Genomic DNA, 23,909 nt, shown 5'->3' with positions numbered 1-23,909 from the left:
AAAATGCAGTATGAAAGACAAAGTTCATTAACAGACATTGGGGAAGTATCACATTTTTACTGAGTTACTCAGACATCATTCATATTAAATTTAATAAGACATCTATCTCCTCCACCAAGTTTGAGTAAGATTTCTGACATGCTATAAGATAAAATGGACAAGTATTTCTGAAAATTTAAAAACATTACAACTGATTAAAATATTAGGGCTGGGGCCAGCATCTTGGCGCAGAGGGTTAAGCCAGCACCTGCAGTGCTGACATTCCATATGGATGCTGGTTCAGTCCCAGCTGCTCCACTTCAGATCCAGCTCTCTGTGGGAAAACAGTGGAGCATGGTCCAAGTACTTGGGCCCCTGCACCAACGTGGGAAACACGGATGAAGCTCGTGGTTTTGGACCAGCCCAGATCCTGCTGTTGCAGCCATTTGAGTGAGGAGCAGACCAGAGGATGGAAGATCATTCTCTGTCTCTGTCTCTCTTTCTGTAACTCTGCCTTTCAGATTTAAAAAAAAAAAAAAAAAACAAAAAAAAAACCTTTTTTTAAAAAAAGATGTTTACATGGCTGCATGCTTTTTTAAAAAAGATCATATGACCTAAATATCAATATAATCTTTGAAACAGTTACTTAAACCATGATGATTTTAACCATTTTAGTGTCTGTGTATAATGACAGTAAGTTGAGGCATGACCTAATAATTTATCTGTAATTACAACAGAATATAAATTTCTGGAAAACATACTACAAGACAAACCTAGGTGAAGCCAAAAAAAAGTATAAATTAGTACTTTGGCCCATTACATACTGACTCACTTAATTTCCTAAGCTCTTTATACACTATCCAACAAAAGTTACTTGAGTGAGTGAACATAATTAAATGTATACATGAAAGGGCATGGACTGGTACTGATTAAATCAGAGCTTTCTGGGCGAGCTCTGGCAAGACTGGGAAAGATGATTAATTCTCACTCCCAGATAATGAGTTCAGGTTGTCATTTAAGAGTATGGCACATTCCAATTCTGTTACTATCAGTTTCTTCAGGTAACTTCAGCATCAGATCATCTAGGACTCTCTGACAAGGGACATCCAGGACATAGTTAATTCCTAAATGCTCTCAATTCAAAACATTAGAACTGTGAAATAAATCATGTTCATTTATAATATTTCTACTAATTTTAGAAAATCTAATTTCCTTTTTCTTTTTTTAAATATTTGTTTATTTTATTTGAAAGGCAGAATTATGAGAGAAGGGGACAGAGGGGTCTTTCATCCACTGGTTCACTCCCCAAATAGCCACAGCTTAATTGGTCCAAAGCCAAGAGCTAAAAACTTCTTCCAGGTCTCCATGTTGGGGCAAAGAAAGGCTAAGGCCATACTCGGCTGCTTTCCCAGCAGGGAGCTGGATAGAAGTGGATTAGCCAGGATCCAAACCAGTGCTCATATGGGATGCTGGCACTGCAGGTGGTAGGCTTCACCTGTTAGCCACAACACCAGCCCCATTATCACCTAAGGACAAACTGAAGTCCAACACGTAATACATCCTACTTTCATTTGATTCTATCAGGTTTGTAAGATGTAATTAAAAGAAAACGGTTATTTGAATATATAGTCTACATAAAAATAATCCCAAATTACTTTCATGAAAAAAGCCTAACTAGCAACTATGAGTTAATAAAACTAATGACAACAGGTGGTGAATAAAAGAAATGACAAAACCAACCCCTCCTCGCTGACCATCTACATGTATGGAACGGATGTGATCTGCCAGATCTGGGCTAGAGTTGAAGCAAGCCTGGCACTGGTCCCAACAACAATTATAGGCAATATTTTTGCTTGAAGAAGTAGTGCTTCCTTGTCCATTCATCATTGCTGGAGTTGAACGCCCACTGGAAATTGTGCTGTCTACATCCATTATAGTACTGCTTATGCTACAAAAGAAGAAAAAAGGCTGTGTTATTCCTAGAAATTCACTAATATGAATATGATCTTATAAATATTTAATTAAGATTACCACTTGACATTCTACTCCATATAAACAGAGCTTACCAACCATAATCTCCACTAGAAAACAACAGTTGGCAGTAAAGTACAGATCAAGTCAGAAACACAACAGTTCCTCAAAACAGACATGTAATAATTTAAGCAACTTTTAAGCGCAAGAACTCCCCAATATCATACCCTAAAAAAGCGAACAACGCGCACACACACACAAAGCTTATCATACCTCATCCCTATGATAGTTCTGAGTAGCATCAAATAATTATTTTCAGCAGTAAACAATTCAGAATCTGTAAACCACTTGTTGACCTGAAATCTTAACTTCTATTCATTGAACTGAGAAAATTGTGCCATATCCTACCTCAACCCATCTCAAAAGAATCATGAAATTTTGTTTAAAAAAAAAGCAAATTTGGTTCACTTAATTTTCTGATTTTACCAAAACCCAAATAGTCTTTTCTGATCCTCAATTTTTTTTTCATTAATCTCTATTCACCAATAAAGACTAAAAATGCCAGCTAATCTTTTACTTTTTATTTGAAAGTCAGAGTTACAAAGAAGGAAAGGCAGAGAGGCAGAGAGACAGACAGAGAAATCTTCCATCTACCATTTTACTCCCCAAATGGCCGTGATGGCCAGAGGTGGGCTGATTTAAAGCCAGGAGCTAGGAGCTTCTTTCTTCCAGGTCTCCCACATGGGTGCAGGGGCCCAAACCCTTGGCCATCTTCCACTGCTTTCCCAGACACGGGGAGCTGGACTAGAAGTGGAACAGTAGGGACGTGAACTGGTACCCATATGGGTTGCCAGCAGCACAGGCAGTGGCTTTACCCACTATGCCATGGCACCGGTCCCCTTTTTATTTACTAAACAAAGTAATACATGATAATTTTTAAACTCATTTTAAAAATTACATATTATAGTCAGAATCTTTAAGATTCCACAACTTAATAAAATGTACCACACTTTTGCATTCATTTTAAAAGCAGTTCACTTTTTTCAATATCTTCAAAACACAGTACATGATAGCAGCTTCAGTAAGAAAGTAAAAATGTTCAGATTAAATTCAAAAACTAGCCCAGCGCCGCAGCTCACTAGGCTAATCCTCCGCCTTGCGGCGCCAGCGCACCGGGTTCTAGTCCCAGTCGGGGCACCGGATTCTGTCCCGGTTGCCCCTCTTCCAGGCCAGCTCTCTGCTGTGGCCCGGGAGTGCAGTGGAGGATGGCCCAAGTGCTTGGGCCCTGCACCCCATGGGAGACCAGGAGAAGTACCTGGCTCCTGCCTTCGGATCAGCGCGGTGCGCCGGCCCCAGTGCACCAGCTGCGGCGGCCATTGGAGGGCGAACCAACGGCAAAGGAAGACCTTTCTCTCTGTCTCTCACTGTCCACTCTGCCTGTCAAAAAAAAATTTTTTTTTTTTTTTTTCAAAAAATAAACTGTAGACTGACTGCAATTTAAGAGATACTAGTAGTTAAATTATGAAAATTACATTAACTTTTAAGGGGTATGCTTCATTCCCCCTAATTTTTTTTTTTTTTTTTTGACAGAGTGGACAGTGAGAGACAGACAGAGAGAAAAGTCTTCCATTTGCCGTTGGTTCACCCTCCAATGGCCGCCGCGGCCGGCACACCACACTGATCTGAAGGCAGGAGCCAGGTGCTTCTCCTGGTCTCCCATGCAGGTGCAGGGCCCAAGCACCTGGGCCATCCTCCACTGCACTCCCAGGCCATAGCAGAGAGCCGGCCTGGAAGAGGGGCAACCGGGACAGAATCCGGTGCCCCGACCGGGACTAGAACCCGGTGCGCTGGCGCCACAAGGCGGAGGATTAGCCTAGTGAGCCGCGGCGCCAGCGCTTCCCCCTAATTTTTTATCAGAAAAATTTCTAAAGAGTGCATTTAAATCTAAATTCAATGAATTCTCTGTACTATCTGCTATATGTAACCATCTTCTGAATCATCTGAAACTTGCAGAGGTCATAACACTTCAATCACAAATGCAGCACATATTCTTTAAAAAATATTGACCCAAATACTAATATAAACTTATTCACTCACACCTAAGAAAGCAAACAGGAATTTTCTTAACTTATTAAATAAGCTTTATGATTTGTGTACGACATCAAGGACAAATACTTTTAAAAAGGTAGTAAAAATATTTCTGTAGGATGATTTGGACATGAAAAGTGTCTCAAATTTTGCTTTCAAAGATATTTTAGGTTCATCTAGCTTACTATCCACCAGTTAATATTTCCTTTTAAAGGATCTTTAATTTCATCCTGCTTACTACCACCTACCAGTCACCATGGATTCTAAATTTAAACACTTTAAGTTTGCCCAAATTTTGCACTCTCAAATGTTAATCAGCTATTGAATATCTAAATATTCATGTACTGTTTTTGCAGGAATAAAGCGTGGGTATGGTGGCTTGTCTATACTGAAATATAAACGTTTTTAACTACTATAGATTTAAAGTTTCATGAGGCTCTTAACCCTGAAATTGTTGTCTCTTTTCCTCATGATTTGCTTTATGTTACACATTCTGTAAGCACATACTTAAACACCATACTAATTCAACTCCAAAAGCAAAATATAACTCTAAGTGAACAATCAATCATACTCAATTATGAACAGTCTCAGGAAAAATGATAAACCTTAATGAACTGTTGTGGTACAAACTCAATCTCCACGGTATAGCTAAATAAAACATACACAACTCAAAGTTACAGGATAGGAATTTGTATTTGCATAAATAAATGGAATAGGGAGATCTAGATAAAGCTATCTTCTAAAGGCAGTCTCTTGAGAAGGATATACAAAACACAGTAGGTTATGAGGAGGATAGCAAAACTAGCAGAGAAGCATGTACCCATACTACTTTTATTTTAAAAATCCACAAAGAGCAGAAAACAAACCAGTAGTTTTTCTCTTTTAATTAGGCAAAGTAAGGTCAAAAGAGACTCACAGGGACAGGTGTTTGGCATAGAGGTTAAAATGCTGCTTCGAGTGCCTCGGTTCCATTTCTGACTCTGCTTATTAATCCAGTTTGATAATATGCATGATGAAAAGCAGCAGGTGATGGCTCAAGTACTTAGGTCCCTGACATCCACATGAAAGACGCAGATGGAGCTCCCAGCTCTTGACTCTGGCCTGGTCCTGTCCAGCAGATAAAAGAACTATCTCTATCTCTACCTTTCAAGTAAGAATCTTTTCAAGATTCATTGTTTCATTGATTTGAAACATGGAGACACATATTTCCATTCACTGGTTCACTCCCTAAATGGCTGCTACAGCCAAGTCTGGATCAGGCTGAAATCAGGAGCCAGGAACTTCCTGATCTTCCACCTGAGTGTCAGAGGCCTAAGTACTTGGGTCATCTTGCACTGCCTTTTTAGGTGCATTATTAACAGGAAGGTGGGCAGAAGCAGAGCAGCAGGGACTCAAACCAGCACTCAAATATAGGTGCCAGCACTGTAAGCAGTAGCTTCACACCATGTGCCAGAATGTTGGTCCCATTTCAAATAAATTGAACAAACAAATTTTTAAAAATAATTTTGAGGGGCTGGCATTGTGGCATGACAGGTCAAGTCGCCATCTGTGATGCTGGCATCACTTATGGACACCAGTTTGAGTCCTGGCTACCCCCCTTCTGACTCAGCTCCTTGCTAATAATAGTAGGAGAAAAGCCACGGAAGATGGCCCAAGTGCTTGGGGCCCCTGCCACCCACCTGAGACCTGGAAAAAACTCCTGTCTCACTGCTTCAGCCTGGCCCAGCTCCAGCTGTTGTGACCATCTGCGGAGTGAACCAGTGGATGGAAGTTCTCTCTCTGTCCCTCCCTAATTCTTTCAAGTAAATAAATAAATCTTAAAAATAAATAATTTTGAAAGACTCATACAGACTTGTGACACAGCCATCAATATAGTTTATCTGCATGGGGCTTAATGTACTTGTGTTTGTTACCTTTACCACAGAAGGGGAATCTTACTAAAAAAAGTCCAAGTATCGGCCGGCGCCGCGGCTCACTAGGCTAATCCTCCGCCTTGCGGCGCCGGAACCCCGGGTTCTAGTCCCGGTCGGGATGCCGGATTCTGTCCCGGTTGCCCCTCTTCCAGGCCAGCTCTCTGCTGTGGCCTGGGAGTGCAGTGGAGGATGGCCCAAGTGCTTGGGCCCTGCACCCCATGGGAGACCAGGAGAAGCACCTGGCTCCTGCCTTTGGATCAGCGCGGTGCGCCGGCCGCAGCGCGCCAGCCGAGGCGGCCATTGGAGGGTGAACCAACGGCAAAGGAAGACCTTCCTCTCTGTCTCTCTCTCTCACTGTCCACTCTGCCTGTCAAAAAATAAAATAAAAAAAAAAAAAAAAGTCCAAGTATCAATGAATACCGCACATTGTTTAGTCAGTCTACGTGCAGTATCATTCAAATGAAAAGTTTCATGTGGGTATAGCTCCACTCAGAAAGACAGCATTATGTAAGTATTAAGATGAACTCTCCCTAACACTAGGGACTAAGCTGCAAAGGTAATAGCAGAGAAGGGGATGGGCACCTCCCAGACTATGGAACACTCAACATACCCCCACACACGTCTGTTACCCTCAGCCTAGCAGGACCAAATGAAGTCTTGCTTCACAGCCCCTCTTAGGTTCCTCTGAATTTTACGAAGTATTCCATTCAAAGCCTCCAGGATTACTATCAGCCTCAGATCCACACTGAAACCAGAATCTCTGCATTCTTAAGGCTGATGAGGCAAAAGTCCTGATGCAGCAAAGGGGCATGGAGGACAAATGACTGGTCATTTCCTCTTTTGACAGGACCATGAGCTAGATAGGGACTGCATGGAAAGCAGCAGCCTTCACACCATAGTTTGGATAACAAGAATACCAGAAGTAGAGACAATCAATCCACTGGATCTTGTATCTAGAATCACATACATACTAAAGTCTGTTAGTTCTACTTTTCAATGAATATGTAACTGATTCTGTGAAATGTAAATACCTAAGCAGCCTGGTATTTGGAAGAAAACCTAAACTAGACAACACACTCACTCTACTCAGTTTTAATTAAGTGAAGCAGTGTTTCACAAACTTTAACATGTGCATGAATAACCTGGGATCTTACTAATTGCAGACTCTGACATAAAGAGGTTTGGGTGAGACCCTGAGATAGAGCACTTTCAACAAGTGCCCACTTGTTGAATTTGCCACTGTGACACTGTGAGTAGCAATGACCTAAGAGCTCTCTCAATGATATCATTATCCAGCTGCTGCTAACCGGACTGTTGAAGAAATCAGCTTATAAGAGTGCTTTGGAGCCGGCACCACGGCTCACTAGGCTAATCCTCTGCCTGCGGCGCCGGAACCCTGGGTTCTAGTCCCAGTCAGGGCGCGGGATTCTGTCCCAGTTGCTCCTCTTCCAGTCCAGCTCTCTGCTATGGCCCAGGTGCTTGGGCCCTGCACCTGCATGGGAGACCAGGAGAAGCACCTGGCTCCTGCCTTCCGATCAGCGCGATGCGCCGCCGTAGCAGCCACTGGGGGGTGAACCAACGGCAAAGGAAGACCTTTCTCTCTGTCTCTAACTGTCCACTCTGCCTGTCAAAAAAAAAAAAAAAAAAAAAGGAGTGCTTTGGGGCCAGCGCCACAGCTCACTTTGCTAATCCTACGCCTGCGGCACCGGCACCCCAGGTTCCAGTCCCAGTCAGGGCGCCAGATTCTGTCCCGGTTGCTCCTCTTCCAGTCCAGCTCTCTGCTGTGGCCTGGGAAGGCAGTGGAGGATGGCCCAAGTGCTTGGGCCCTACACCCGCATGGGAGACCAGGAGGAAGAACCTGGCTCCTAGCTTTGGATTGGCGCAGCTTCTGCCTTAGTGGCCATTTGGGGAGTGACCAACGGAGGGAAGACCTTTCTCGCTCGCTCTCTCACTATCTAAGTCTGCCTGTCAAAAAAAAAAAAAAGTAAGAGTGCTTTGGGGGCCGGCGCTATGGTGCAGAGGGTTAATGCCCTGGCCTGAAGCGCCGGCATCCCATATGGGCACTGGTTTGAGACCCGGCTGCTCCTCTTCTGATCCAGCTCTCTGCTGTGGCCTGGGAAAGCAGCAGAGGATGGCCCAGGTCCTTGGGCCCCTGAACCCATGTGGGAGACCCGGAAGAAGCTCCTGGCTCTGGATCAGCACATCTCCAGCCACTGCGGCCAATTGGGGAGTGAACCAATGGATGGAAGACCTCTCTTTCTCTCTGCTTCTCATCTCTGTAACTCTGACTTTCAAATAAATAAATAAATCTTTAAAAAAAATAAAATAAAAGCCAACATTTAAAAAAAAAAAAAAGTGCTTTGGGGCCGGCGCTGTGTTATAATAGATTAAGCACTCGCCTGCGGCTCCAGCATCTTATTGGCACCGTTTTCAGTCCTAGTTGCTCCACTTCCGATCTAGGTCCCTGATAATGGCTTGGGAAAGCTGTAGAAGACGGCCCAAGTGCTTGGATCCCTGCACCCACATGGGAGATCTGAAAGAAGCTCCTGGCTCCCAGCTTGGGATTCTTCCAGCTCCAGCTATTGCGGCCATTTGGGGAGTGAACCAGCAGATGGAAGACCTCTGTCTGTAACTCTGCCTCACAAGTAAATAAATAAATCCTTTAAACAAAAACAATTGCTTCAAAAAAGCCCAGGGACTAGCACAGTGGATAAAGCCACCACCTGCAATGCCAGCATCCTATATGGGCACCAGTTTGTGTCCCAGTTGTTCTACTTCTGATCCAGCTCCCTGCTAATGGCCTGGGAAAAGAAAAAGAAAATGGCTCAAGTGTTTGGGCTTTTACCACCCAAATGGGAGACCTGGATTAAGCTCCTGGCTTCAGCCTGATCCAGCCCTGACTGTTAAATCCATCTGGGAAGGGAACCAGTGGGTGGTAGATCTGTTTCTCGCCCCCACTCTGTAACTCCTTCAAACAAATAAAAAAAAAAAAAAAAAAAAAAAAAAAAAGCCCAAGGGGTAACGGAACTAAAACTTATCCAGGTTCAAAATTCCCATGCTTAGTTTTTTCCTAGCACATGATTTCCACAAACTTTTTCAAGTAACCTCATAGGGCACCCACACAGGTTCATGCACACAGAACCATCCACACATACATACATGCCCCATGACAACAGAGAAGCCCTAAGTTAAAAAAAAGACATATATTGTTAGAAATTCCAATGCAATATTCAAGGAGGAGGGATGTAAGAAATTTATCACTTAACATTTATTCTTTGCCATAAGCTTTGTTTAAAAAAAAAATCTGGGGACAAGTATTTTGCACAGCAGTTAGGTCACTGCTTGAACACCCACATCTCATACTGAAATTTCAGGTTCAAGTCCTTCCTCTTCTGCTTCCATTACAGCATGCTATTTAATATGCACACTGTGAGATGACAAATGATGGCTCAAACACTTGGGTCCCTGCAACCCACAAGGGGGACATGGACAGAATCCCAGCTCCTAGCTCTGTCCTGACCTACATCCGGCTGCTGCAGACATTTGGGGAGTGAAACAGAGGATAGAAAATCTCTCTCCATCTCTGCCTTTCAACTGAAAACAATGAAAATTTTTACAAACTACCTGGCAGACTAAGAGATTTTTACTCCAGCAGCTTCTACATATATGATTTTATTAAAAATAAATGGTTCCCTTAGGGCCAATGTTGTGATGCAACAGAGTTAAGCCATGGCACAAGCTGGCATACCACAGGGGAGCTCTGATTCAAGTCCTGACTCCTCTGCTTCTACTCCTGACCCCTGCCATTGCACCTGGGAAAGCAGTCGAGGATATCTAAAGTGTGTAGGCCCCTGCAATCCACTTAAGAGATATAGATGGAATTCTACACTCCTGGTTTCGGCTTGGCCCAGCCCCAGCCATTGTGGACATCTGGGTAGTGAACCAACAGACCTCTTTCCCCATCTGTTACTGCCTTTGAAATACATAAATAATCTTTTTTTAATAAAACCATTTCCTCTGGGAAGTCAAAGGCAACTCACTCATTTATCCAAGAACAGTCCCATCTTAGAGAACACAAATTACCTCCAGGCTTTGGTGGCTGACAGGGCTGTGAACACTGAGAACATCATAAAGATAATTTTGTGAAATGACAAGGCACAGCAGCAAAAGAAGCAATACACAGATATTTATAGTATTTTGCAAAGGATAAAACCATGGTCTTAACATAACCAAATTACAGGGCTGGTGTGGTCATGGAACAGCAAGTTAAGCTGCTACCTGCAAGGCTGGCATTAAATGTGTATGCTGATTCTAATCCCAGCTGCTCCAGTTTCAATCCAGCTCCCTGCTACTGTGCCTGGGAAAGCAGCAGAGGGTGGCTCAAGTGCTTGGGTCCCTGAACCCACAGGGGAGACTCAGATGGGAGTTCCAGGCTCCTTACTTCAGCCTGGTCCAGTACTGGATGCTGCAGCTACTTGGTGAGTGAGCCAGCAGATGGAGATTGATCTCTTTCTTTCTCTGTAACTCTGCCTTTCAAATAAATAACTATATCTTAAAAAAAAAAAAAAAAAAGTTCACTAATGTACATCTATAGAAACCTTCAAGAAACTACCACTTGCTAAGCAGTGGCATATTACCAAAACATCCAGTACTTGGGGAAGAGTGGGTTAAACCACCACTGGAGATGCTGGCATTCCTAACAGAGCACTGGTTTGAGTCCAGGATGCTCTGCTTCTGATTGTTTTCTGCTAAGGTGCTGGGGTAGGCAGCAGTGACAGCCGAAGTACTTGGGCCCCTGCACACACATGGTAGACCTGGAGGAAATTCCTAGCTCCTAGCTTCCGATCAGCTCAGCTCCGGCCATTGCAGCCATTTGGGAAGCCAGCAGATGGAAGACCATTCTCTCCGTCTCTCCCTCTCAAATAAATAAAATTTTTAAATGCATTATATGTGCTATGTGTAACTTATTTTTTTTGTTTGTTTCATTTTTACTTTTACCTATTCGCTAGAAAGGCAGACAAAGATAAACAGCTCCCACTTTTTGATTCACTCCTCAGATGCCTATAATAGCAGGGTCTGGACCTGGTCAAAGCCAGGAGCCTTCAACTCCATTCAGGTCACCCGTGTGGGTGCAGGGTCCCAAGCACTTGAGCCAACTTGCACAACTTTCCCAAGTGGGTGGCAGAGATCCAACTTCTTAAGCCATCACCTACCGTCTCCCAGAGTGCATGCTAACAAGAAGCTAGAACAGGAAGCAGAGACAAGACTTAAACCCAGGCAATCTAACACGGGATGATGGTGGTCCCAGGCATCATCTTAAACCACTGTGTCAAATGCCCACTCTGATTTTAATTTTCAATTAAATGTTTAATTATTAATTTTTATTTTTCAAAGGTTGAGTGACATACACATACAAAAAAAGCTATTTGCCATCCCCTGGCTTACTCTTTAAATGCTCACAACAGCTGGGGCCAGACCAGGCTAAAGCCAGAAGCCAGAAACTCCACGCATGTATCCTATGTGAGTGGCAGTGACCCAGGTACTCAGCCATCATCTGGCTACCTTCCAGCATGCACATTAGCAAGAAGCTGAATTGGAAGCACAGGCAAACCCAAAACCAGGCATTTTAATATGAGATGCGGGCATCCCAAACAGTTAAGCAACTCACTGCACCACAATGCCTGTCCCTAATTTTTAATTAGTAAATATTGATCTCAATTTCAAATCCTGTAAAAGTGATAAATACAACCCACATAAACAAAACCTCTTTGGTTTATTCAAAAGTATTTTAAAAAGCTTTTTTGAGATGTGATTCATGTTCCTCAATAATATTTAGAAAGCAAGGAAGTTCTAAAACCATAAAGTTTGTGAACTACTCATCTTGCCAATAGGTGGAGTAAAAGCTTAAATGTCTCCTGAAACAGACTGGAAAAAGTATGCTTCTGACCTGTAGTATTATTATGCTAGTCCGAGGTTAATTTTTGAATGTGAAACTCAAAGGGTAGGGGCAGCCTAATAGCCAGATACCTTCTCAGTTATCAGTCTGGAAATTCACTTAGATTTTCCTTGCTAACTCTGGGTCTCTCATCTTCTCCCTGTCTCACAGTAGTTAGTTCTTTCTAGGCTGCAAAAACTTCCACTTTTAAAGGAGGATTGAGAACCGGGATGGGAAAAGGCAACAGTATATAATCTGAAATCAAGTATATATATATATATATATATATATACTCTTGGGACCGGCACTGTGGCATAGTGGGTAAAAGCAGCCTCCTACAGTGCCGGCATCCTATATGGGCTACTCCACTTCCAATCCAGCTCTCTGCTATGGCCTGGGAAAGCAGTGGAAAACGGCCCAAGTCCTTGGGCCCCTGTACCCACGTGGGAAACCTGGAAGAAACTCCTGGCTCCTAGCTTCAGATCGGCTCACTTCCAGCCATTGCGGCCATCTGGGGAGTGAACCAGCGGATGGAAGACCTCTCTCTTTCTCTCTGCCTCTGCCTCTCTGTAACTCTGCCTTTCAGATAAATCTTAAAAAAAAAAAAAAGTATATTTACTCTCAGCATGAAAATATATTAATTTCAGCATTTACTATAAACATGTCACTGATTAGGAAGGCTGCAGCTCTGCACTGGTGTTTCCCTCACCATAATTTAGGTCTTCTTATATCCAGTCATGTAAAATTATGTCTGTAAATCACACATCTTATGTCTCAACCAATCAAATGTCTTCCAAGAAGACTTGGTTACTTGCTGCATGCTCTCCTCACCTGTAGTTCTAGTCAGCAGCACAGTAAAAATTACAGGGCTGACATCAAACAATACTAGTTTGAGGCAGGTAATTGGCAGTTAAGGCACCAGTTAGGATGCCTGCATCCCATTCACAATGCCTAGGATCCATGCCTGGCTTTGGCTCCTGACTCCAACCTCCTGCTAGCACAGACTCAGTGAGGCAGAGGTAAGGATTCAAGCAGCTAGGTTCCTGTCACCCACAAGGGAAGATCTGGATTGCTTTCCTGTCTCATAGCTTTGCCTCCAATTTTGGCCCTGGGCTGTGCAGTCACTCAGGGGTATAAAGCAGCAGATGGGAGTTTGTTGTGTCTTACTTTCTCTAAATCTCTCTCTCCCCAATTCTCTGTGGCCCCTCACCCACTCTCACATCCTTCTCATAAAAATAAAAACTTTAAAATTTGTATTAGCATTTTACTGGTGAAGTGTAAGGTTCTGCCCATTTTTACATCTGTGATAGTAAGTAAAGACAGCCATTTTGCCTTTCAAACAAAATCCCCTTTAACAGCTAGAGATTAGTAGAACTATGTGACATGTAGACAGAAAGACATTGTCCATACCCTCAAACCATTCTAAAGACTAAGTATACCATTTCAATATGAAACTCATCTAAAAAGTCTTTCTGTTCTGACTTTATAAACTATTTTGAACTCAAATAAATCCTGGAGCCAGTGCTGTGGCGTAGCGGATAAAGCTGCTGCCTGCAATGCCAGTATACCATGTGGGCTACTCCACTTTCAATCCAGCTCTCTGCTAGGGCCTGAGAAGATAGCAGCAGATGGCCCATGTTCTCGGGCCCCTGCAACCACACGGGAAACCCAGAAGAAAACTCCTGGCTCCTAGCTTCCGATCAGTCCAGCTCTGGCCACTGTGGCTATTTGGGGAGTGAACCAGCAGATGGAAGATCTCTCTCCCTCTCTGCCTCTGCGTAATTCTGCCTTTCAAATAAATAAACAAACATGTTTTTAAAAATTTTAATAAAATACTGTTTTTATCTGCCTTATACCTGAGGGTTTCATACAAAAATTCATTGGCGGGGGGGGGGGGGGGGGGCAATCATAGAGCAGCTAGTTAAGCTACCACCTGTGACACCAGTATCCCATATCAGAGCCACTTCCTAGTCCTGACTACTCTACTTCCAATTCAGCACCCCAGTAATGTGCTTGGAAAAGCAGCAGCAGATGGTCCAAGTACCTGGATCCTTGCCACCACATGGCACCCAGAACAGAGTTCCAGACTCCTGCCCAGTTCCAGCCATTGAACTAGCAGACAGAATTTCTCTTTATCTATCTCTCCCTTTCTGTCACTCTGCCTTCAAATAAAATAAATCTTTAAAAAAAATTTTCATTTGGGCGAAGAAAGTTTCATCTACTACCATTATCTATGAATTTTTTGACTGACTTATCCCAATTGTTACCTACTTATGAGGTACTATATGATGTTTTGATACATTTACACATGTATAATGATCAAATCAGGGTAATTAGCACATCTATCACTTTAAATGTTCTCATTTCTCAGTGGTGAGAACATTCAAAATCCTGTCACCCAGCTGTTTTGAAATACAGGATACTTTATAATCATGCTGTTGTACAGCAGAATATCAAACTTTACTCTTCCTATGTAACACTAACACTGTACCCTGTAAATTGTCTTTGGATTCTTCATTTTCTCAACAGACATCAAAATTTTAACCTACTAACTGTGAAATATAAAATACTGAACTATGTTACATATGAATTAAGTGACAGATAGGTAAAATGTATGATAAAGAATGTGGTAAAAAAACACAGAATGATCACAGTGTCTAGCTACTTTCTTCAGAATCTGGAAAGTAATTCTACATAAGAACCTCCTCCTTAATCTCTCCTAGATCAAAGCTGTTTAATTTTTATTCTACCAAAGGAAAACATACTCTTTAAGAAGTCTTCAGCTCAGTTTGTATTCTAATTATTATAAAACAAATTATTATAAAATACTCTAACATTCTAAGTTTTCAAGAATGGAACATAATCCTTCACATAGAATGCACAAGGTAGAATAAGACGTTAGAAAGATGAAAATTCTACTGTTTTCAATAAAGAACATTTAGCAGATGGTCAGTTAGCAATCTAAACATAAACTTCATAACTGATAATAAGCTTTGAATAAAAATATACACAGTTCCTCAAAGTATGTTTATAAAATTGTAGGTAAACATTACAGCTATATAGAAAATATTCATAATCTTAGGGTATAACAAAGTAAGGTATCATTTGGCTAACATTATTTCAATAGATGTTCCTTTTGTCTACAATAAAACTGCCACTCATTATTAGAAGACTACACTATGTCTCTCCCATACTTACAGTCAAAATTATTAGGTTACAATCCAAAAGTGAGCAAAGCACTTAAGAATCTATCTTGAAAAATATGAAGTCATACACCTGATATTACACAAGAGTGAAAATTCTTTACCTGAGTTATCCATTCCTAATCTGTTAGAACAGACTATAACTACATGCCCTGCTTACTCCAGGTTTGACAAAAGGCTTTGAAAGCTCAAAGTAGAGGCCAGAGCTGTGGCACAGCGGGTAAAGCCGCCGCCTGCAGTGCCAGCATTTCATATGGGCACTGGTTCAAGACCCAACTGCTCCACTTCAGATCCAGCTCTCTGCTATGGCCTGGGAAAGCAGTGGAAAACGGCCTAAGTCCTTGGGTCTCCCATATGGGAGACCTGGAAGGAGCTCCTGACTCCTAGCTTTGGACTGATGCAGCTCTGGCCATTGCAGCCATCTGAGGAGTGAACCAGCATATGAAGACCTCTCTCTCCTCTCTCTGCCTTTCCGTAACTCTGCATATCAAATAAATAAATAAATCTTTAAAAATTAATTTAAAAAGAGTTCAAAAATAAGTCACTAAATTTACGTTTAAAAAAAAAGAAAGAAAAAATCATGAACAGCCTGCCTTGCACATGTTATGACTTTCTCTTAAGGAAAAATGGGGATTATGTAACTTACTGTATCGAAATGTGTATCACATGGCCCGCACTGTGGTACAGTGGATTAAGCCACCACTAGCAAAGGCCAGCACCCCATATGAGGGTGTTCTAAGTCCTGGCTGCTTTGCTTCTGATCCAACTCTCATTAACGTGCCTGAGAAACCAGCAGAAGATGGCCTAAGTACCTGGGCCCCTGACACCTATGTGGAAGAAGCAGATGAAGTTCCAGGCTCCTGCCTTTGACCTGAGCCAGCTTCAGCCATTGATGTCATTTGGGAAAATGAACCAGAGGAAGGAAGATGACTTTCCCTTTCACTCTGCCTTTCACATAAATCTTTTATAAGCATTTTATCACAAAAGCCACTCTAAATCTGAATTCCTATTCGGAATGATAATAGCTAACATACAGTTTGTTCTATGTACTGTATTGTGTTATCTGCTTATTACAGGCTGCTTCATGCCACTTTTCTTACAATGTGGCAAACAGGTGGGATCTGGAGCAGGCACTGTGGGCAGCAGGTTAATCTGCTGCTTGACACCTGTATTCCATACCAAGAGTACCTGGTTCAAGTCCAGGTACTCTGCTTCCAATCCAGATTCCTGATAATGCACATCCTGGGAGGCAGCAGGTAGGTACCTGAGGTTCAAGCACCTGAGTCCCTGTTAAACAGAGGATGAAAGATCTGTTTCATTCCTCCTTTCAACTAAAACTTGAAAAAACAGGTGGGGCTGATATCATCCCTTGAATTTGAGCAGGCCTGAGACTACCACAGAAGTGATACTGCCAGACTTTCGAAACTGGGTCATAACAGGCAATTCAGTTTCAGCCAGCCTCTCTTTGGGGACACACACTTGGGAGCCCTAAGCAGCAAGTAAGTAATCTGAATCCAACAAAGAATCATGTCACAAAGATCCTGTAAAGAATATACACAGAGCTAGAGAGAAAAGCATCAAAAGGCTTTTACTTTTCTAGCCCATAGATGTTTTCAGTCTTTCTAGCTCAGGCACCAGACTTAACAGATATGCAGGAACTTCAAAACGGTTATAGAAAACATTATTAAAATGTGACTTTAATGTGGAAAAACAACCTGAAATCCCGATATATAAAGGATTCCTCAAAAAAAGAGATGAAAAATATGTGTTACACAAAAACTATGCATACATTCCAAAAATTTTTACATTTGAATAAACACATTTTTCTTTAAATGTTTATTTATGTATTTGAAAGATAGAGAGCAACAAACACAGAAAGATATCCCATCTAATGTCCAAAATATATAGGCCTGGACCAGGCCAAAGACAGGAGCCTGGAACTCCATTCCAGGGTGGCAGGGACACAATTACTTGAGCCACAGTCTACTGTCACCCTGGATGGACATTAACAAGAAGCTGGATCAGAAGCAGAGTAGCCAGGACTTTCTGGTATGGAACACAGGAATTCCAAGCAGCAATTTAAACTTCTACACCAAAATGCCCGTCCCAAAACTATATTTTAATCCCACTTTTTCACAAACCTCTTCAACAACTCTGTACATGAGGTGAGTTAGTAAAGCCTTCCATCCTCATCCTTGAAGACATTCTACAAGTTGACACCAAGTACAACAGAAATGAGCAGACTCCAGTGAGCCTTGCCTAGACTGTAGATTCGTAAGCAAAATAAACTGTCATTTTAAACCACGAGAAAGCCTAAATCAATAGGTAGCCATGATAACCAGGACAATGCTACACATGTATTAACTCAGTTAATGCTTCCAACAACTCTAGGAGTACTACTTACATCTTCATCTTATAAACAGAAACTAAAACACAAAATTTATGTGACCTGCCCAAAGTCAAATCAGTGCAAAAACAGTAATGCCAAACAATTTAACTGCCACACTGCCATAGAGAAACCTGAATGAGGTATTAAGGAACTACTGACGAGCTGCTATTGTAGTGCAGCAGGTTAAGCCACCATGTGCAATACCCACACCCCAAATAAACACTGATCAGAGTCCCGGCTGCTCTACTTTCAATCCAACTCCCTGCCAATGAACCTGGGAAAGGAGAAGACAGCACAAATATTTAGGCCTCTGGACCCACATGGAAGACCCAGATAGAGTTCCTAGGCTCCTGGCTTTGGTCTGGCCCAACTCTGGTCAGTGTGGACATTGGGGAGTGAACCAGCAAAGGGAAAATCAATCTCGATCTCAACCTCAATCTCTCAATCTCTCTCTCTCTCTCATATCTGCCTCTCTGTAACTCTGCCTTTCAAATAAAGTACATCTTTCTTAAAAAAAAAAAAAAAAAGGAACTAATGAAACAGTCTATTATATTCACCAAAATAACTGACACTGTTTTATTTAGTGTGCACACAAACAAAACTTTCTTTTGTACACCTATAGTGCATATACAGAAAAAAATTAACACCTACATAATTGAACTCCTTTGGGCAGTTTTCCTATTAAGATAAACTATTAAATTTAATTCCTACGAGTCAATTAGCTTCATTAAAAAATTAATTCAAGGTCAGTCACAGAAAGCAATATTGTCCTCACGTAAAAATTGTCCCAAATTTCAAACTTGAGCCCCTCAGTGTAACAATGTCAACCCAAAACACAACTTGATATATTCATTCCAGGGATAGAGGGTACTCACTTTTTATTTATCAAGGACAAAGAAGTTATGAAACTGGTCTTAAACAAAATGAATACATTTAGACCACATTAGACTGCTTTAAGGCTGATGGGTTTTACTTTCCAAATTGCTTTAGTTCTGTAGCTTTTAGGTCTTTAAACTCAGAAACAATTAGGAAAAAAGTACAGACAAGCACCTATTTTGTTGTATGTGTTATACACATGTGGTTATAAATTCGTCAAATTTCCCTAAGGTCCTTCCAACTCACTTCAGGTGGAAGGAATTCTGCTCCCCTATGATCCAATTAATTTGTACTGTGAACCACCCATAAATCTCTCAGAGTAAACTCCCAAACCAGGCTAGCCTTGCATACTGTAAAAGCACAGGTCTTTCAGCGACAAATTTAAGTAGGATTCTTTATGCAAGTAAAATATATGGCTTTGTCAACTGAAATAATCATAAAAAATTAATTAGAGGCACACTAAAAATCATTAGACAAAACCAAGATATTATTACTATTACTGTAATTATAAGCTATTATCACTATAATTTAAAAAGCTAAAATGGATTTTTCTAATCAAGAAAAAGACTAGTGTCTATCCCCACAATTATTTCTCTGGATAAAGACAAAAGATTTTTCTCCCCAATACCCAGAAGTGTTGACTAAATTGGCCAAAAGGGACTTTATGCAATAATGATGAAATACAGTCCATGGAAAACAAGTAGGCTACATTCTTTTATCACCATGTACTGTACTGTGCACATCACTTTAAATTTGTTTTCTCATCTCAACTCTATAGCTTTTTCCAATTATTCCACCCACATTTTTCAGCCAGCTTAAGAGATCAGCAAACAATTATCTACAAAAACACTGTTAACACTAGAAACGTTCTATTTCACTACAATCACACAATACGGAGTCATCTTTTACCTCCTTAAAAATATTTCCAGACAAATGTGTATAAGCAGAGATGGAATGTCAAAAACAATCTGCTAACAAAGGATTACTCCCATTTTACAAGGCAATTGTATTTATTTGAAGGGTTTTTAAGTTTAAAAAAAATGATTTTATCAGATGATTTCAGTATACTTGTTTTCAATAAGATCTCAAAAGCCAGGCTGGCGCCATAGCTCACTTGGTTAATCCTCCGCCCGCGGCGCCGGCATCCCATAAGGGCTCTGGTTTCAAGTCCCGGCCTCTTCCAGTCCAGCTCTGCTGGCCCAGGAGTGCAGTGGAGGATGGCCCAAGTGCTTGGGCCCTGCACCCGCATGGGAGACCAGGAGGAAGCTCCTGGCTTCGGATTAGCGCAGCGCCGGCCATAGCACCCACTTGGGGGGGTGAACCAATGGAAGGAAGACTTTATCTATATCTCTACCTGTCAAATAAAAAAAAAAATCTCAAAAGCCATATTCAAGTAAGTAACATACAAAATAATTTTAAACCAAAAACTTGGGGTGAGTGAGTGACACACAGTCAAGTCACCACTGAGTACGCCCACATCCCTATATCAGAGTGCCTAGATCACGTCCTGGCTGCTTCTCTTCTGATCTAGCTTCAGCTTAATGCTCATCATGGGAGGCAGCAGATGCTGGCTCAAGGACTTAGGTTCCTGCCTGGCCCAGCCCAGGCAGTTGTAGGCATTTGGGGAGTGGACTAGTAGATGTATTCTCTCTGCCTGTCAAATAAAATTTAAAGTTTTTTCTTTAACAGTTAATAAAAAAAAAAATCATATTGCTGACTCATCTACTCATTACTTTAAAAAGTACAAAATGGGAATTGGTATGGTGTAGTGAGTAAAGCCGCCTCCTGCAATGCCAGCATCCCATATGGACACCAGTTTGTGTCACAAATGCTCCACTTCCAATTCAGCTCCCTGTCAATGCACCTGGGAAAGCAGCAGAGGATGGCCCAAGTCTTTGGGGCCCTACAACCACATGGGAGACCTCGAAGAGGCTCCTGGCTTCAACCTGGTCCAGCCCTCGCCATGCAGCCCCCTGAGGAGTAAACTAGTGGATGGGAAGTCTCTGTCTTCTCCCTCTCTCTCCATAATGCTTTCAAATAAATAAATAAATCTTTAAAAAATACAAAAATGACAAAAAAAATTATAAAGCAGAAATAGACTAGTAAATGATATTGCTGAAAAATACTAATATCATTCAAAGATCTCGGCGTTTTCTCTAATTTGCAACATTCATATTTCTAGGACATTGAAATACAAATGAAAGCCAGAAAGCAAGACTTGAAAAGTATTGAGATTAAAGAAGTAAAACATCAAAAGATTCTATTCTCCGAAAGACTAAATAGCTACAACACTCCACAACTAACTATTGTATTTCACAGTCTTTAGGAGGGATTTAGGCTACAGTCTAACCTTTCCTCTATTAAAAATGAAGAGGATGGGACCGGCATTGTGGCATAGCAGGATAAGCCAGTATCCATATGGCACCAGTTCAAGAACAGGTTGCTCCACTTCCATTCCAGCTCTCTGTTAATGTGCCTGGGAAAGCAGAAGAGGACGGTCCAAGGGCTTGGGCCCCTGCACCCACATGGCAGACCTGGATATAGTTCCTGGCTTCTAGTTTCAGACTGGCCCAGCCCCGGCCGTTGCAGCCATTTGGGGAGTGTACCAGCAGATGGAAGATCTCTTTCTCTCCCTTTCTCTGTAACTCTTTAAAAAATAATGAAAAAACACGAAGATAAGGCTCGGAAATGTAAATGAGCTCATATACCTAGGTTACTCCACACAAAACAAGCTGACCATTTCTGGGTACTCAAAAGAGTTGAATGCAGGATTTCAGAGACATCTGTACACTCATGTTCATAACAGAATTAAAGCTCAAACTTGGAAGCAATCCAAGCGACCACCAATAAATGAATAAATAAGCAAAATGTGCTATAGATACACAATAGAATTGTATTCAGCCTTAGAAAGGAAATTCTGGCATATTTTAACATGGATGAACCTTGAGGACATGATACTCAATGAAAATGAACCAGTCACAAAAAGACAAAAGCTGTGCAATTCCACTTACATGAGGTACTTAATATAAGAATGGCTCTCTTCGTTTCCTGTAGCCACGCTAACACTGACAAAAAAAGAAAAACACATTGGGTACTTCCACATTCAGTTCAATCCAACCAACTCTTGAGTTACTGAGTACAGACAGTGCATTAGATGAGTGTGATAGGAAGTTCTGGCAATCCAAGAATAAATAAGACAGGATCTTTAATTTTAAAAATATTATAGCCTGGAGGAGACAGAACAAACATGTATTTCAAAACAATCTCATATATATGAAAGAGAAATATGGTGATTTTTGAACCTACAAGAACTCAATCTAAAGTGTCCTTGCTATCCTAGATGGAGCAAGGCTGCAGTGATCAATATCTTGGCTTTGTCCAAAGGACAGAATACATTATCTACTTGACTTAGTACTGGGAGGACTTGCCAAGTTTACAGCAGAATCTTCACATGTGAACTCCAAATTACTTTGTATTTTTGTGTCAAAACTCCCCATTTTTAAGAAAAAGAATCAATCTGAGTTCCAGGAAAATTAAATGATTTGCCAAAGTTCTTGCAGGCAGTTTGACTACAGTATTGATCATTTATTGTCATGAGAATACTCTTTCCACCACGACCCCATACATGAGAAATGTGTAGAGAATGAGAAATAGGAGAATAAAGAACTCTGAATTAAATATAGCCCTTGGCCCTTCATACAGGCCAGCCCTTATTCCTAACACTGAAACTCTGCTCCTCTTTTACAGTTAAGAAAGCAACTTCTGAAAAGCTAAATTATAGTAACCTAAGGCTTTCTGTCCCAAAAGCTCATGCTGTCATTACTCAATGTTCTTTAATTTAGGTATTTTAATGATGGTTGTATCTAGAAAAAAAAAGCAAACTAATGTTCCATTGAAATCCTCAAGGAAAAAAAAAACTGTATTCAGAAATAATATCAAGGTTTCACATACAGCTCCAAGAGAAGGGCTTTCACTTTCCTTTGATTTGGCTTCCAAGGATATGAGTTTTTTGGTCACTGTAACAAATACTGGAGAGCATCTATATATGAAGGAGGTTTATTTCAGCTTACAGTTATGTAGGTTCATAGTCCAAGACAGGATGGCTCCGTTGGTCTCATATCTGACAAAGGCAGGATGGTGGAACTCACCCAAAGGATCACATGGCAATCAAAGAGAGCAGGTAGGCCCAGCTCAGGCTTACATAATTAAGCCTCCTTGAGATTACCTTCCCAGAGCATGACCTCAATGACATAAGGTCTTTCCAGTAGGCCCAACTCCTAAATGCCATAATTGGATCAAGTCTCTTCCATACCCTCAACTTACAGCTTCAGGGACTAAACATCTGCAGTGATGTCCAAACCATAGCACCAAGCATTAAAACTCTCCCTCCCCTCCCCCACACTCTACTCCAGCTTGAATCACTTCAGTTCACACCTGTGCTACTCCTATTATCTAACTAGTCTTCAGTTCCCAAACTTTTCTTCTCTAACTTTACTACATAATAATCTTCCTGCAATATGTGAGTTCCATCATTCATCCAAAACACATTTAAGAAAACCATAAATGTATGCCAGGTACTACTGTGCAGGTACTACAAAGAGAACACCAATCAAGACAGACAAGGCTCCCATTCTCAGACAATACAAAATCTAGCAGAAGACAATTACTCAAATGGTATTAAGGACAAAGAACTTGGAGTACCAGCAGTATGTTTATCAACCAGGAGCAGAGTGTCCCAGAAAACACTTTACACAGGAGTTCAGGAGATGCAAAGAGTGTGATGCAAAAGCCTGTGTTGAAAGAGATGTGTACAACTGTGTCAGCAAAAAGGACCCACTTTAGCCATCAATTCCTACTTCCCAGTTCTAGTGTGAATCCTCAGACCTAGGTAAGAAGTCCCCTCAACATGCTTAGCTCATTCTTGTCTATATATTTCAATCAGGCTTTCTAGAATTCTCTCTTCACCATTCACCTAACACTAAAATGCAGTTCCCGCTCTCTTCCACCCAATCTTTAGTCACTGACTATACAATACTCTCCAGTTCTAACTTTAATAATCTGTGTCACAAGTTACAGGAAACAAAAAAGACAGAAAATAAGGCAATTATTACTTTAGACTTCTCATTAAAAACTAAGTATCTGGGGAGGTACCACCTCATTTCTTTCCTATCACTAAATAGGGCACCATACTAACCATTAATTTTTCTTAAACATACAAACATCACACCTGTCCATGCCTCAAACTGCCCATTTAGTTCTAAGGCCAACAGAATTATTTTACAAATACACTCATAAAAATGAACATGTGGCTGGGGGTGGCTCCATGGCACAGTCAGTTAATCCTCCACCCCTGGCACCGGCATCCCATATGGGCGCTGGTTCGAGTCCCGGCTGCTCTTCTTCCAATCCTGCTCTCTGCTATGGACTGGGAAAGCAGAAGATGGCCCAAGTCCTTGGGCCCCTGCAACCACATGAGAGACCAGGAATAAGCACCTGGCTCCTGACTTCAGATCACCACAGCTCCAGTCATTGCGGCCATTTGGGGAGTGAACCAA

General features: G+C 41.5%; 1 protein-coding gene across 12 annotated transcripts in view; it reads right to left on the bottom strand.

Moving 5' to 3' along the window:
- The window catches only part of AEBP2 (AE binding protein 2), a 153,897-nt gene that overhangs the window by 115,246 nt on the left and 14,742 nt on the right, over positions 1-23,909 (bottom strand). For 6 of the 12 annotated variants that reach the window (XM_089303902.1, XM_089303900.1, XM_070049446.2 and 3 more), the window contains exon 2: positions 1,720-1,927. The exons of 2 other annotated variants lie outside the window; for them this stretch is intronic. In XM_089303902.1, coding sequence (XP_089160028.1) covers positions 1,720-1,911 — 192 coding nt within the window. In that variant the 5' untranslated portion in view covers positions 1,912-1,927. Of the gene's footprint in view, positions 1-1,719; positions 1,928-21,365; positions 21,420-23,909 lie in introns of all 12 variants that reach the window. 4 more of the 12 variants (XM_089303904.1, XM_089303899.1, XM_070049445.2 and 1 more) reach the window with 1 other exon arrangement.

Source organism: Oryctolagus cuniculus, chromosome 9 (genome assembly GCF_051225735.1).
Source record: "Oryctolagus cuniculus isolate XC-2025 breed Fujian yellow rabbit chromosome 9, ASM5122573v1, whole genome shotgun sequence".
NCBI lineage: Eukaryota > Metazoa > Chordata > Mammalia > Lagomorpha > Leporidae > Oryctolagus > Oryctolagus cuniculus.
The sequence above is the reverse complement of the archived record's forward strand: the minus strand, read 5'-3'. Positions and strand labels throughout refer to the sequence as shown.